General features: G+C 37.4%; 1 protein-coding gene across 7 annotated transcripts in view; it reads right to left on the reverse strand.

Moving 5' to 3' along the window:
* Window positions 1-14,738, reverse strand: part of Npc1a (Niemann-Pick type C-1a) — a 278,261-nt gene extending 263,523 nt beyond the window's left edge. For 2 of the 7 annotated variants that reach the window (XR_014131276.1, XM_081756547.1), the window contains exon 1: window positions 14,285-14,738. Coding sequence is in view for 6 of the 7 variants with exons in the window: in XM_081756547.1 (XP_081612673.1) it covers window positions 14,285-14,413 (129 nt within the window). In the remaining variant the exon portion in view is untranslated. The remainder of the gene's footprint in view (window positions 1-14,284) is intronic. The other 5 variants (XM_081756546.1, XM_081756545.1, XM_081756550.1 and 2 more) reach the window with 3 other exon arrangements.
* Between the last annotated feature and the right edge of the window lie 932 nt (window positions 14,739-15,670).

Genomic DNA, 15,670 nt, shown 5'->3' on the forward strand with positions numbered 1-15,670 from the left:
GCCATCGGGGGTTAAAGGAAACTGTGATGATGAGGATGAATGAAATGGTGGAATGAAAGTGGGAGAACGCCGAGAAAAACCACACACACGTTGTTTGTCCACCACAAAGCCCTTGGAGTGAGCTGGGATCGAACCAAGGACCCCATGGACCAGAGGGAAACGCTTTACGACTGAGCCACCGCAATCCCAACGAAACCTAGTAAAACACAAACATCAACAGTACGTGTAAGGCTTTAGTTTAATTCAAACATACACGATTCTCTCCCTCTCTGTTGTTACTAAATCTATATTTTTCTTACCCTCTTGTTATGTGTGTCTGTATCAAATCACTGCAATAAAGGAAATGAAATCTTCCAGTTAAACGTCCCACGATTATGCCCTTAACACTAAGGGAGGCGGATAACTGAGGCAAGTGAATGATAATGAAAGAATTGGTGGGGGGAATACCGCAAGAAAACCCAAGGGCACCATGTCCACCACAAACTTACTTAACCGGGAAAATAGAACCAGTGACACCAAGCATCAGAGGTAAGTGCTCTCACTGAGCCACTGTAGCCCCTTCATTAACAAATGCCACGCTGAGAATCAAACTTTTGAATATCCGAGTCATAATAATGGACATGATTAACCCGAAAAAAAATTCAGCAGTAACGCTGTAGAGCTGACACTTCAGCTGCTGCCGAGGGACTTGGATCCGGATGCCCCAGACACAGTATTAACCCAAAGGACCCAAGACTCTTGCCTGCCCCGGTCGTAGGTTGGTGCCAACGCCAACAGCGAATCGCAATCTGCATAACCTCGGTATTACATAACGATTAAAACAAGACAACAATGTGTTCTTTTCAGCTGGAAGTAAAAACTGGAAACAGACTTACTATGTAACGCATTAAGAAGAATGTCAAGGAAATCTGCACTCAATTACAAGCGGAATAAACACCAGTAATCGAGAACTGTCCAACATTAGAGAAAGAACTTTCACTTGCCCATTAAACGCGTCACTTGCTACTAATTGGGAAAGAAAGAAAAACAAAACTTGTCCATTCATAAAACGAAAACTTAACCGAAAAAAAAAGTTGCAAAACGAAATAAAAATCAATTACGGATTCAGATCACTCTTAATTCAAGTTTGTGACGAAATTGAGGACGAGATTGCACTCCCTATGAATTACAAGCAACGGACAAGAATAATGTTCAATACCAACAAACTTAAAACGTATAAATAAAACAAAGAAACAGATCTTTTACTGTCAACAACCAGTTTTTTAAATCTGAAGCCAAATTATTTATTATTATTTTCAATTTTCCAAAATATTAACTTACATCAATACTATACTGTAAGTATCTACCAACAGTATATACGTATCTTTTCTTTAAAAAATAAATTAAATTAAAATATTTCACGGACATGGTTTAAAAGATCAGTGCGATAAATTACACATCGGTCATGAACAGCGTATCATTTATGAAAAGAAATCTTTAAGTTTTACGTCCCACTCTTATGCCGATGAGGCTAAAGGAGACTGATGATGAGATGAGTGAAACAGTGGAATTAAGAAAGTGGGAGAACCCCGAGAAAACTCACGAGCACGGTGCTTGTACACCACAAAGTCCACACGGCGCGAGCTGGGATCGAATCCAAGCACCTGAGGTGAACGCCCTACCCCTGAGCCACCGCGCCCCCCAGCGTATTATTTAGTCTCTACTCCAAATCACTTGGTAGTGACTCCGGCTCACTAATCATTGATTATGGTTGGTTAGTAGTAGAGCCTTTCTAGTTCAACTGTGCTCTTGCTGGCGCTGCTATCGATATGTGATTTCCTGTACTTCCCTCGAACGAGGAGGGACAGGTTGCTGTGGCCGAGATATTTCAATTGTTGGATGTGGAAGCGTTGCCACAACGAATTATTTCATGGACTTCGCTGTGCTTCGTCTTGTTAGTCACTTTAAGTAGATCACGATCTTCACTCGTCAAGACCAAACGACTGAATGACAATCTGGCAACACAGTAGAGGTCATTCACTTCTTTCCCCTAAGCAAAGGTAGGGTTTCGTCCGCCAGAGGGCGGCGGGGGTGGGGCCAAAGTTTAGTTCGTATAGTTTTCGAGGGCACAGGTGGGATAGACAGGCCCTAATTGTAATGAGTATAAATATAGCCTGGGCGTACGGAACAGCATAAAACACGAACTAACTTGTACTAGGTAGTTACTAACAAGTACGAAAGCCATCAAACCGAGTCAGGGCAGGAGCGCAGCAGGAGGGGCCCCTAGAGGCAGCGAGGGAGTCCGTCCGTACCAATCAGGCGCGTCAATGATGGTGGGTATAAGCACAAATGTGGTAATTTACATGGCATACTGTAAGTCACACTACCGGCTCCGGAGCAATCGAACGACTTGGGGGAGACACTAAATGCCATCCAAGAAATAATTTGCAGGACATAGGTATAAAACATATGGACCTATAATACAATAAACCTGTAGTTCGTCACTTACACTGAACTAAAAAATTTAACAAAATAACGAGTGTTTCTACGAAGAAATGGAGAAAAAAGTTGATAGAAATCCAACCTCGCGATGCTCTCTACACGCCTAAAAATCAAACTGAAAACAATTTATACCTGGTATAATTACAAGGCATATCTTACACCAAAACGTCATTAAATCAACCACAGTTAAAATCCAAGCGTGATACCTGACATTCTCTTCTAGAAATATTTCCTTACCTCTAATTCGCGAGATCCAATCTCAACCCAAACATTCTTTCCTCATAAAAACATCAATTCACACCCATCCAATTTTCTTCACTCACCGAACACACATCTAGATACCTTCTTGAAAAAAAAAAAAACTGGTAAAATAAACAGGAGTTTGACGTAATACATGAAAAAAGAGAGCTCATATTTAAGACAGCAAGGTTCTAATAACAAACAGCCTCAACAATTTCAAACATACTGCTGGGGGGAACTTAATAGAGATGATCTCAGAACTGACCTACAAACTACATCACGGCAATATATCAGCTTATTTATTTATATATTTTTCATGGCAATTTGCTGAACTAATTCTGAATCGAAATTTATAATTTTCGTGTTGTATTTCCGTTAGCAATGGAAATGGATAATCATGTATTTTGTTGTATATTACTAAGTTGAAAAAAATAACCAATCTTGTATAGAAGATACATATACGACAATGAAAAACAAAAAGGGGTCGTTCAGAATTGACGTAACGCTATTTTTGACCAATTCTTACCCACTCCCCTCTTTGTCACACTCCGTAACGCAAGGCCGAAACCCTTTCCCCCTTTGTCACGTAAAACCTTTAGATTTTTTGTTCTTCCACCAATTTTGCTTATTTTGGGGGGTATTACAATAATAAAAAAAAAAAATCTTAATGACAGAATTTTTAATTATAAAATGCTTCTACTCCGAATGAACCTGTGTGTTCTTTTCGCAAACAAATCAACGTATTAGTACCGTAATAATATGGTATTGTGCTGCCAAAATGTCATGAGCCGTGGCAAAAATGCGAACTAAAGCTCACACCCTCGTGTGGAGCCAATAAGGGTTCAACTGTTGCTAAGCGAGATAAAGTGAGTGGAGATCTTTCAGCCGATAGCAGCGCTTGCAACGGAAGACTACGGATCAAGTCAATGTGGTATACGAATAGTACCGTAATAATATTTCAATTCCAGTAGGCTGTTTAAATAAGCAGTCTTAATTCTTCGAAATTGCTTACGGTCGTTTTTCCAAGGATATCCTATTCATTCTTTTAGGCACTAGATGGTTGTGAAGAAGGAAGTACTGCCAAAAGACGCAGGCGAAACAGGATCTAAACAATTGATATCGACCCCTTTTTCCGTGATTCAGGAGACTTCCTGTATATGAAGACCGCCAGTGGCGACAATGCAAAGAAGTTCTCTTCCTCTCCGACCACACATTCGACGTGGCTGCACACGTGCAGGAACAGTGGCATCTCGTTTTGTGGACAAGCCATCGAGCATTATCTTGGGACTTCAATTTGCCGATCTAGTTCTAAATCAGTGTCAGAGAATGCGAATAAACTATTCTTCAGAAAATTCAAATCCAGAGAAAATAAAAAAAATTCAGTACGAAATGAATATCCGACGAATTTGGTTTTTAATGTCTTAGTGCGTTTGCACACGACAACGATAATATCGGTGGTCCCACCGATAATGTCGGCGGTGAAATCGACTTCAATGTATTCAAATCGTAGCTTGCACACGCCACCGATATTATCGGCCGTTCCTCCGACACGCAGATGCTGTCGGCCAAGCCCCCGATACTGTCGGCGGTACCGCCGACACCGATTTTGTCGGGGGCAATGTTTTCTTATGATTGGATGCACACGCCACCGATAATGTCGGCCGGCCAGCGGGTTAGATGAAGAGAGTGACAAGGCGCTGTGTATTTTTGTTTTTCTCTTTTCTTTGGAATTTTGTTGTTTTTCCATTTTTTCTATTACAATTGTATAATATTATTATTATCTTGTCCTATAAACAACTTTGGAACAACTTATTATTTTTTTTACAGTCTCTGTTTTGGAGTAGCTAATTCCCTTTATTAAATAAATATAAAATGTGGGAAGTCTGAAGAGTACTGATTTCCCTCTAAATAGTTATCAAATAGAATATAGGAAATTTACATAACCAATTTCCGTTGATTATTTTCTACTCCCTTTTTTTTCTTTCTCTCTCTCTCTCTTTGATTGTATCTTTTTAAATCTACTAATGCATTTAAGTTTTATTATATTCTGGAAATTAATTCAAGCGTAATTTTCAAAGTTTGATACTCAGTGAACATAAGCATATGGAAAAATCCTGATTATTATTACTTTCTTTTATTTACATCAGAATTGTGTGCACACCATTTTCCCGGTCTCACTCGATAAGCAATGATTGAATAGAATATTTATTGACAAGTAGAATTATTATTATTATTATTATTTTGAAACGAACCTAGGATAATCAAACGTTCTTTTCAAAGCTCCCGAGGACAAGTGACTCATTTGGCATTCTCTTGATTGTGATCTCAAAAACAGGGATGTGACTCCACGCTTCACTTGTCGCACATCTTTTCTCTAACTTCCAACGCTACCCCCATTTTTTAAAAGAATTTGTGGAATGGCAAATGGAAACAAAGACCAGAGCTATGTATGCAAGTTTCCTTTCTCCCCTTTGTACCGGGATCGACCACCTGATAGAGTTCTCCAGTTTAGCTATAGTGAGTGGGTGAAAAGGTTGTGTGTTCTTGTGTTCTTACCTTTCTAGTTTTGCTTACAATTTTAGAGATGGCAAAAATTTTTCCGTATGATATTTTAACCCTTATCGAACTTGTGGAATGCAGACCTTGCATATGGGATAAGACAACAGACTCTTTTAAGGACAAAATTGAAAAGCAAAAAGCATGGCGAGAAGTTTATGCAAGCCTTGCCGAGCATTTTGAATTCATAGACAAAAAGAAACGAGAAACGACAGGTATGTATGGACCAAGTAAAACAAAATAACTAATTCAAATCTTATCATTTAATCTACTATAACATTAGTGTTAATTGCATGGAAAACAAAATAATGTACATACAGGTACATACGATATGTAACAGTGTTTCAACAGAAATTAACCTAATATAGTTTGCAATGTCTCACAGCAATAATTCTCATCGAAACGAAAATATTATGTTTACGAAATCTACGTATTTAAACGGCACTGTGAAATCTAAACATGTTTAGGCATATTTTATATAAGTTTTTGTACCGCCCTTCACACCTCTTCAGAACAGTTTTTGTAGTCCTTGTTTTAAAAAATAATTTTCCCGATTATTAGAACTTTTGGTTTCATATATGGAGAAGATTTTTAGAAACACAGTGCAGAATATATTGTGTGTGTCGATTACTTCGCTCGGTCCCACTCGACAAGCAATGGTAGATAATAGAAAGGGGAAAGGGCGGAAGATTGCATAAATAATACATTATTTATTGTAAAAAGCTAACTCAATGCAGGTGAAGAAATCAAAATAGCTGTGAGGCACTACTTGCTTGGGATGTGAAATGGATTATGTGTGGATTGTAAGCAGTACAAAATTAATAATTTCCAGATATAATAAAAATAATATATTCCGGTTGTGCTCCTAGTTTATATCTGTATGTTGTAAAATTTAATATGCGTTCAAAAGTTGTATGTGAAAATACATTTCATTTAAATAGTTGTTTGAATAAAAAGCTAAAATTATTCGAATAATTATATTAAGATAATTATTCAAATATTCTAATATGTGAAAATTACTTGAGTTATGTTTCACGTCTTGTCCAATACTAGTCTCAGCGCCGACATTATCGGCCACGTGTGCAAACTATCGCCGACACCGATATTGTCGGGGCTTCCACCGATATTGTCGGCGACGTGTGCAAAGTACGCCGACACCGACACCGATATTATCGGGGCTTCCACCGATATTATCGTTGCCGTGTGCAAACGTCCTTACTCTGTTCTGCAAATCATGAATCGCTCCGTCACGGAAAATAATAATAATAATAATTTTATTGTCCTTGAACCAATTATGGCAATAGACGTCAAAATATACATAAAAATTACAATATGTTAACTTTCACATTTAATTTGCGTAAAGTATTCATCTAATGAATAAAACGGTCTTTCTAATAGCCAATTGTATAATTTATGTTTAAACACATTCAAGGAACTTGAAGATAATTCACTTGGTAACTCATTATACAATTTTATGCCTAGTACATCATAGTTGTTCTTCGACTTATTGAGTCTCTTATATGGTACATCTATGAGTTTATCGTACCTTGTATTGTACGAATGCAAGTTGTATCTACACTGTACAGCGTTCTTCATCAGTTATGCTGACGTCTAATAGAGTCTTCAAATTTCTTCTGGATGATTCATTTTGTATAGGCCTATGTTCACAATTTCCAAAAACAAATATATTTATTTATAAAAAAAAAAAGAACGAAACAAAATTATTTGTTTAAAATATTGCATATAAACCAAAGAATAAAAATAAATATTACAGCGAAAAAAAAAAAAACGCGCTACGCAACCAAGATGTAAATCTTCTCGTTCACCCGTCACATTTCGCAACGCAAGGCTGAACCCCTCCTCCTTATACGTTAAATATGTGGACGATCCCTTATAGAGAAAATGACTTATTTCTAGTTCTGACTATGTCAAGCTACAAGTATTAACTTTGAACAACCGCCTTGATCTCAGAAGATCAAGATTATGCCAAGCTTGAAATTTCCCGTGTAAGCACATCTGAAGGATTTATTTCTCCTAACGGGACAAATCATTTTTCTATTTTATCAAAAACTCATTTAAATCTCCGTGTACTTCTAAACTATCAACAAAGAACTGTTGTTGGGGAAATGGCATTGACAATATTACCAGTCTAACTATAGAGAAAAAAGGTAGTACACTGTCGATACGACAAATAGTTCACTTCAAATTAAGATATTCTACGCCCTTAAACCCATACAAATTTAAATCATCACTACTGTATGTTTAAATTTAATCGGGATTCAATTAGCTATACAGATAAACTATACAACAGTTACAGCGAGCCTGCGAAACTAGTGCACACTGAAAATGTGAAATGATCTTTTTTGTTATTATTATTAGCTTTTCCGTTCCACAGTTACGGCGGTTAAAGGAGACAGCCATGGCGAGAAATGAATGTGATGGTGGAATGAAGAAAGTGGAAGGAAACGGGAGTACCCCGAGAAAACCCACACGCATGGTGTTTGTCCACCACAAAGTTCACTTGGCGCGAGCTGGGATCGAACCAAGAACCCCATGCACCAGCGGTGAACGCTATACCACTGAGCCACCGAGTCCCATGGGGAAAAAAAAAGTTGTCTCGATAACAATCAATCGGATTCGAATCCGGGATTTGCCGACCATGAAGGAACAATGTTAAACAGTAGGAGTGAGTTTCCGTCCTCCGTATCCTTATGCAACATACGTTATGAAAGACGGCACCTGGGCGTGGCCTCCGAACTACGACCGGGACTTGCAAACAGACCCTCGTACATACAGACCCTTCTCCACCACAATATAAGTGGAATAGTGAAGTGAATTGCGGGACGACGCCACCTCGGCACTAACTGGAAAGTAACGGATTAAGAAATGCACATTCTTCCTTACTTCTCATCATCGCCTCTCGATCAGTGTGTCCGTTAACTACTAATTCATACATTGAGCATTTGTTTCCCTTTAACAAGAGAATGGCATGAGGCAATGAAAGGTATGTTCGAAAGATGCATACAAAAATGGTAGTCAAAATTGCGTAACAGCAATTGTAATTGCACAACTCAGGAGACTTATCGTAGTGGATACTATGAGATCGACGAAAGGACTTATTACTTGAAATAGGAAATACGAAAAGAAATGCTCAAAATGTCCTCGCTTTTTAACCAGGAAGTTCAACACCTCAGCTGCTAACTGCTGACCCCTTTTCAAATAAAACAAAACCTTCATCACACACATGTGGAAATATGTAGGATATAGCCATGTGGTGCTGCAACTACACACCGGGAAGCAAAAAACGATTTAGGATTTAGATCTCCGGGCTTTCGGCATCTATGACCATTTAGCCCGTTACGTATGAGGGATGATGTCCCTCCACGATCACATTATCCGGGGAAAGGGACGGAAGGAAGCGGCCTGGGACCTAAAGTGAGGTACCACCCCGGCATTTGCCTGATGTGAATAAGGAAAACCTCATTCAGGATGGCTGGGCTGAAAAAGCTTTTTACGCTTTTCCGACCGAATTCCCCCAACGGGTACCAAACCCGGGACCGCTCACACTGAAGACGAGAGCGTTAGAGACTACGAAGGAAAAAATGAAATCTTAGCTTTACGTCCCATTGTTAAACCCCGTATTGTAAAGGAGACGTGTATGTAATGAAAGTAAACGACTGTGTGGAATAAGAATGTAGGAGAAAAACGGAAGAACAAGAGAAATTTCACAAAGACAATGCTGTCCATTACATACTATCACGGTCTGGGATCGAACAGAGGACTCCCCGTACTGAATGTGAGAGTTCGACCACTGAGCCACCGTGCCTCCTAATAGGAAGCAATCTTGGCTAAAAACTGCTTCTAACTGACCTATTTACTTTGAAAAAAAAAAAAATAAATAAATAATAAGACATTCGTCCAAAACCTTTTAAATGGTAGCAAATCTGATTGGTAGGGCACTAATTCCCCCTTACAGAGCTCGGAACGAAAATTTTGAACACTTCAAATTGTCATGTAATTTCTAGACAAATTAAAACATGGGCAAGTGAAAGGCAAGTCCACAGGCATAAAAAGCAGAAATTTAAACTGGGCTTTAATCTTTCGATTTTCGAATCTTCGCATAAGAGATACAAAGACAAGTATGGGTAAACCTTCTCTGAATCTAGACAATTTCGTAACACCAGACCTTCATATGTAATTCCAAGAACAAAATGACAAACGCCATGTCGTATGTTCATGTTTGTTCTGTTATACATACAAACCGTGTACTCTTCATTGTGCAATTACAACCATTGCAGAGGTTAAAAAAAAAAAAAAGTCTAAAACACCTACCCTTTAAATTGTCACAAAAGTAAATTTTCCTTTCTTGAAGTTAAAAACAGTTTCCCAGTCTTTCAACAACGAAATTATGAGTAACTTCTCTCTTTCAGTTTGGCAGGGTATGCTGGAACGTCGGGGTCTATCGGACTTCCCATCCAGTTGGAAAATTTTCCACTTCCCTGAATTTTAACAATTAAATGTAAAACTCAAAGATTTATCACCCTCATTTCAAGAATTAGTCACCATACAATAGATCAATGACATTTATGTAATTAGTGTAATTAACAGGGCTAATTGCGAAACCAAGTAATAATCCGTGTCTTTTATATTGTAATACAAAAACTATGCTGAGGGAGAAATAACTTTGATACTGACATCTGCTTCCCATATAAAGCCACTTATTAATATATATATATATATATATATATATATATATATATATATATATACACTAATGGAAATGAAGTACAAACACACAAAACAACCTCACCCTACTTTGTCACTTAAAAGGTGAGAGACAATATTCCTCCCAAAGAATATTCGCTCAGAAAATAAACACTCATTCAACCCTTGCATTTGGTTCTGAAAAAGGTCGGAAATAGTCCTCGAAAATTCAGCTCATCGTATGAAAAGACAGAACACTTGTGAGTACAAAATTATGCGATCAAATCTGTTGTATTAAGAAAATAAAGTACTTACAAAGGTAGTTCGGGAGCAAGCACTTGCCTACAGAGAAACTAAGCATATCACTTGAAGGGGCAATTCATGCTGGTAACAACAAGCTAATAAAATTCCTATACGGTTGAGGATTGTGCGAGAGATTCAATTTGGAAATTTATATGAAAAAATTAGTATATGCGCATTTAAACGCCGTCAGCACAACATCATTAGCAACGAATATTGACATACGAATTGAAACCTATCAGAGGTAACAGAAAATAACGAATGGGTTTGTTAGTTAAAATTGTAAATGTGATGAATACAAATACAGTGGACGCAAGGCATAAAAACTACAGCCAATAAACGAATCAAATGTGTTAGGTGGCCACTTAAAATCAAGAACTCGATCTAAACGAGTCTGGGCTGGAGCGCAGGGGGTGTCAGCGATTGTGGGTATACACATAAACGAGGTTACTAACAACGGCTTACTGATCTCAGCTAACAGGTCACTAATATCAGCAACCGGGCCAGGGTGGCGATGGATTATAGGGACATACTAAATGCCACCCAAAGAAAGGAAAAAAAAAAAAAAATAGTGTTGCACACCACAAATTCAAATTCCAACAAAAAGATTTTTTGTGGATATAACTTGTTAAAGGCTATACACTGTACTCCTTGAAGATATTTTGCGGACGCATATTAAATACCAGAGAAACATTAAATTCAGTATTCTTTATATAACAAAGTAACATTCCAGAAAACTTGCGATGAAACCCTTCATCATCGTCGCTGCGAAATGAAGGTTTCACCACAGATACCGTTCGTAGAACTACTTTATGTCAAGAACGCGTAAAGAAGACCTTTCCTACTATTTATAGGAAAAGTTTTCCTTATTTATATAGTTGAGATTGAGATTCCAAAACAGGTAAAAATGCAAAACTGTTAACTGTTAAAAAAAACTCCTGTAATTCCCTATTAATCCCACATGATGAAGTATTTATGCTCTCTTAAGGATCACCAATGTAAGATAGGAGAAAGTAAATTTCCCGTCACACGCAGTTCGGGGAAAAAAAAAAATTCGGGCAGCAAAATATATAGAAGATAACGTGCACGAACTTGGGAATATTTTAAGGAGAGCATGTTGCCTCTGTGACAGAGCACTCACGTCTTCTGCGAAGCCCCCTGCTTTGAACCCAGGCCATGTGAGTGTTATGGACATTGTTTCCGTGGGTTTTTTCGGCGTTCTCCCACATTATCATTCCATAATCAGTCGTACCTTTATTCCTAAAGGACATGAACGTAGAACTACAAATTTTAATTTCATCATCCGCAAGGCTTCAACCCACATTTATCAATGTATTCCTTTGCAAGAAAATAGACATCGATGATTCATCGTCGGGAAATACCCAATAAGAGCCTAAACCCTACTAGATTAGCAAAATTTGGAGTCTTAACAGAAACAGCCTGGAATGGAACATGCAACATTCAATCGGAACGCTATAATTTTCTACCCCACACCGTTCATTAATCGGAACAACCTACTTTAATATTAGAACATTTATCATAGTATTTTCTCCACAAACAGTAACAAGAGACGTGCTCACAAAGATCTAAAATACAGCATAAATATATTAAGTAATGCAATAACATAGAATGGTGCTCCTGTAGTTGCCACACCACAGTTAGGAAGATTTATAGGCAAAACTCAACACTTTGCACGAAAATACATTAGAAGAAACAAATTTCTGCAAGCGACAGAATACAATACAAAGTAATACAGTTGTGTTTTATGTTTACAAGTGTACCGTAAGGTTACTAGTGCGAAATCTTTACAAATCCTTCACAACAAATAAAACAAATGAGTGCATATGAAAGATTACTATTAGATGCTTTTTACCACCGGTGGTGTGCGGCTGCACAGTGTAGAGAAGCTGTGAAACCATTGCAAATGCAATTAAAACTACCACTGCTAAACCCCACATTTTTTACTACCTTCTCTTACGCATACACCCACCATCCTTTACGCCCCTTCTCCCTTAAAACGCACCCTGCACATCATCTTCGCCCTACCCTGATTCAGATAGTACTCGTGCCTTTTAGTGACCACCTAGCACAGGTGTGTTTTGTCTTTTGCACACACACGGTGTTTGTCCACCACATCGTGCCATACACGACTCCGTACCTATACATATATCGAAGAATTGCAATTTTCCAACAATTACTTCTGGTGGCCGTCAAGAATTTAACCTATGCCAAATGAGATATTTTCATGTCGCCCAGCACTAATCATGTACGGGACAATAAGGAAATTAGTTGAAGAATCAATTTTAGAATGATTACGTCGAGCAGTGTGTCAAAATAAACCTGCACGGGAACGTAACAGTTTGTACGCAACAGTGTACATAGTGAATTCAGCTCTAGAACACTTTCTGATTCAATTCATTTCATATAACAAACCGTCCCGATAATTACATCGGGTTAAGCTCCGAAGTTGGGCGTCCGTGTCCAGCAAAATTTTTAAAATTTACAGGAAAGATATGGATAATTTGATTACTTGAGTGCTTGATAATATATAAGGATCTCGAAAAATATCTTTAATTGTTATATATAAACTGTTACAAACATGGGACTATTCGGCGAGCGGAGGGAACTACTTGGCACAAGGTAACAATAGTTGCATTGTGCGAAACTAACGAGCATTTATATTATCAACATGGCGGCAAATATACCGAAAAGATACACAGGACGTTAACTGACTGTTAAATTTCGTGAAGCAATACGTTCAAAACAAGCAAAATCTTCTGAAACTAGGTGAAGAGCATGAATTAATGAACCTAAGAACAAATTATGGTAAGTGTGTAAAGGAGGTGACAGCGAAGAAACGCAGAGAAAGTTACTGTTTTCAGTACGAACCGAAGTACTAAGGGTGTGAAAAAAAAAAAAGAAGACTGAAAACAACGTGCCCTGCGGGGCTCTAACCCACCTTCACTCGCTAACGCTCGGGCGGCAATAGTGTGTGAATTAAACAGTAAACTTTGTTGGGACGTCTGAGGTTACCTCTGTTGTATATGCAAACCAAACCTAACCTAACCTAACCTCTGCCCTACCTCACGATATAACGAAAGGAACCCTAAAGTCATTTAAGTACGTAGGAATTGAAAAATTATGAACTCTAATAGTTTTCATGAAGATTTTGCTCGAAAAGTATCGGACACCCAACTTCGGAATAAATGCCCTTTATTAAGTCGCAAGCCGTTATGTGACTTGTGGATCTATTCACGCATATCTTCTCAATGGAGAAACCCTTGTACAGGACGCATTCTGATACCGGTAAAAAAAAAAAAAATACAATGTAACAGCCCAGTTTTAAACGAAAAAGACCTAAGATTTTATCTTCCACGATCGAACTTTTTAACTGATAGACATTTAAATGTAACAACAGTTGCTTTAGAAGAAATTATTTACAACTTGTCAAAATTACGTCTGGTGAATATAGAACTAAGATCAAGCATTATTTACACATTCGTGTAGAAGCATAGAAGTAATGAATGCTCGTTCATTATTCACTCTTACAATTCACGTAAACTGAACTAACAAATTTACATAGGCCTATGATTGTGTTGCAATGATCGTAACAAAACACAATTACTTGGTACTGGTAGCACTATTCCCGACCTTTTATTGTTTAGGGAAGTAACTAAAAGCGTAATATGTAGGCTTCTCAATTAATTCTATTTCCATGTCAAAAGTACATATTTTTATTTGTATTAATACTGGTACACAATATACTGTCAAGTGAAAACCTAGAGGCAGAATGAATGTCATATTTCTTACAATTCCATACAGTTTTTAAATTAACCCGAAATAGGGGAAAAACTTGTGCTCAAATCTTCTCTTTTAACTGTCGTTTAGGCTATCAAAATAGGAACAGCAAAATTTTGCTTGACATAAATAACTACAAGAGGTCTACAGTATCAAAATAATTTGAACACAAGTCGATTAAATGTCAAATGCTTGAGGTACTTACCAGAACTGTATTTAACACTACCAACAAAAATGGTAGATGCACAGTAAATATATTTAATTTCCATTTCAGTCTGTTCACTGATACTCCACTCCATTTTTGCAATGGACTAGATTGTGGAGGTCGCGCCATTTTCAGTTTCTTGATTTTTATACTGGACTAGTTTCTGATGTTGTAACTGACGAAATGTCACCTTTACCGACACCTTTCTCACTCGATGGTAAACACCAACGCAACCTTTTATTATTTTTACACGTACTTATCTCATTTTAACACTTCATACTTAAAAATTTTCCCCCATATCGTACAAGCAAACCACTATCACACACCAATTCCTCCGCCCTTCAGCGAACTTGTAATGTAAAGATTTTCAGTTTTCGTTTTTTCACGGTCCCCAGCTCACACCACTTCAGACGAAGCGAGTTCCGATACGTGTTGCGTAGTTCTGACGTCAATGGCCAAGAGCCGACGGACCAATCAGAAGCTGCGAAAGGTGTGCCTCAAGCAGTAGCATGTTACGCCGACGGAAGTAAAGTATTTACTAAGGAAATATATAGAAATGATTGTTTAAAAAATTATATTTGCCCAACGCGAGCTCACATTAGGTAAATAAAAAAAAAGGATGTAACTCGATATAAAATTCAATACAATATTCGGTATGTTTTATCATTGACACAGTGATTACACAAAAATTCAGTTACAGAATGTCATGAGACCGACGAAACCTTGAATTTAAGTGGCAACTAGAGAACTAAAATGTTCGAAGCTGTTTATTCGCCATAGTTTGTCGTAAAGTATGTTTTTTACTTCAATAAAAAAGTATGCATATTGCACAACTGTCAGCAGGTTACATTAAGAGAATGCTTAAGAATATTTAATTAGTTACTTCGTCTCCTTTTGTTTAGTTCGTGGTAATAAAAGTTCTATGAAAACATAAAATTTATTCTACGAAAACATAAACAAAGTAGTGCATGTAATGTTTATACTTGCAATTTATACTTTAAATTTAGATTTCCATATAATACTATAATATTATTTTGCTATGTCTTTTTTATTCGGAGAACTTTTCTACTAAATAAGAATCTTCTCTGGTTTATTTTAATTGAAAAAACTTATTATCAGCCATACATTGCTAAAAATATGCTCGACCGTTTAAAAAGAAACAACGTATACCCGCCTTTATATTTTCCATTAAATCCTGTTTTAAGATGCACATACGCTGAATTATAAAAATATTAGGTAGTTGTAAGCCGGATACCCTCTATTACTTCCTTGTTTATTATCGGATTAAAAAAAAAAAAAAACTCCAGATTTGGTCATTTCAAACTCAACAATGCCCAATTATGTAGTGAATTTTGGATACACGGTTATAAAAAAATTCATCATTAT

The sequence above is a fragment of the Thermobia domestica genome, chromosome 4 (genome assembly GCF_964235325.1).
Source record: "Thermobia domestica chromosome 4, izTheDome1.hap1.1, whole genome shotgun sequence".
NCBI lineage: Eukaryota > Metazoa > Arthropoda > Insecta > Zygentoma > Lepismatidae > Thermobia > Thermobia domestica.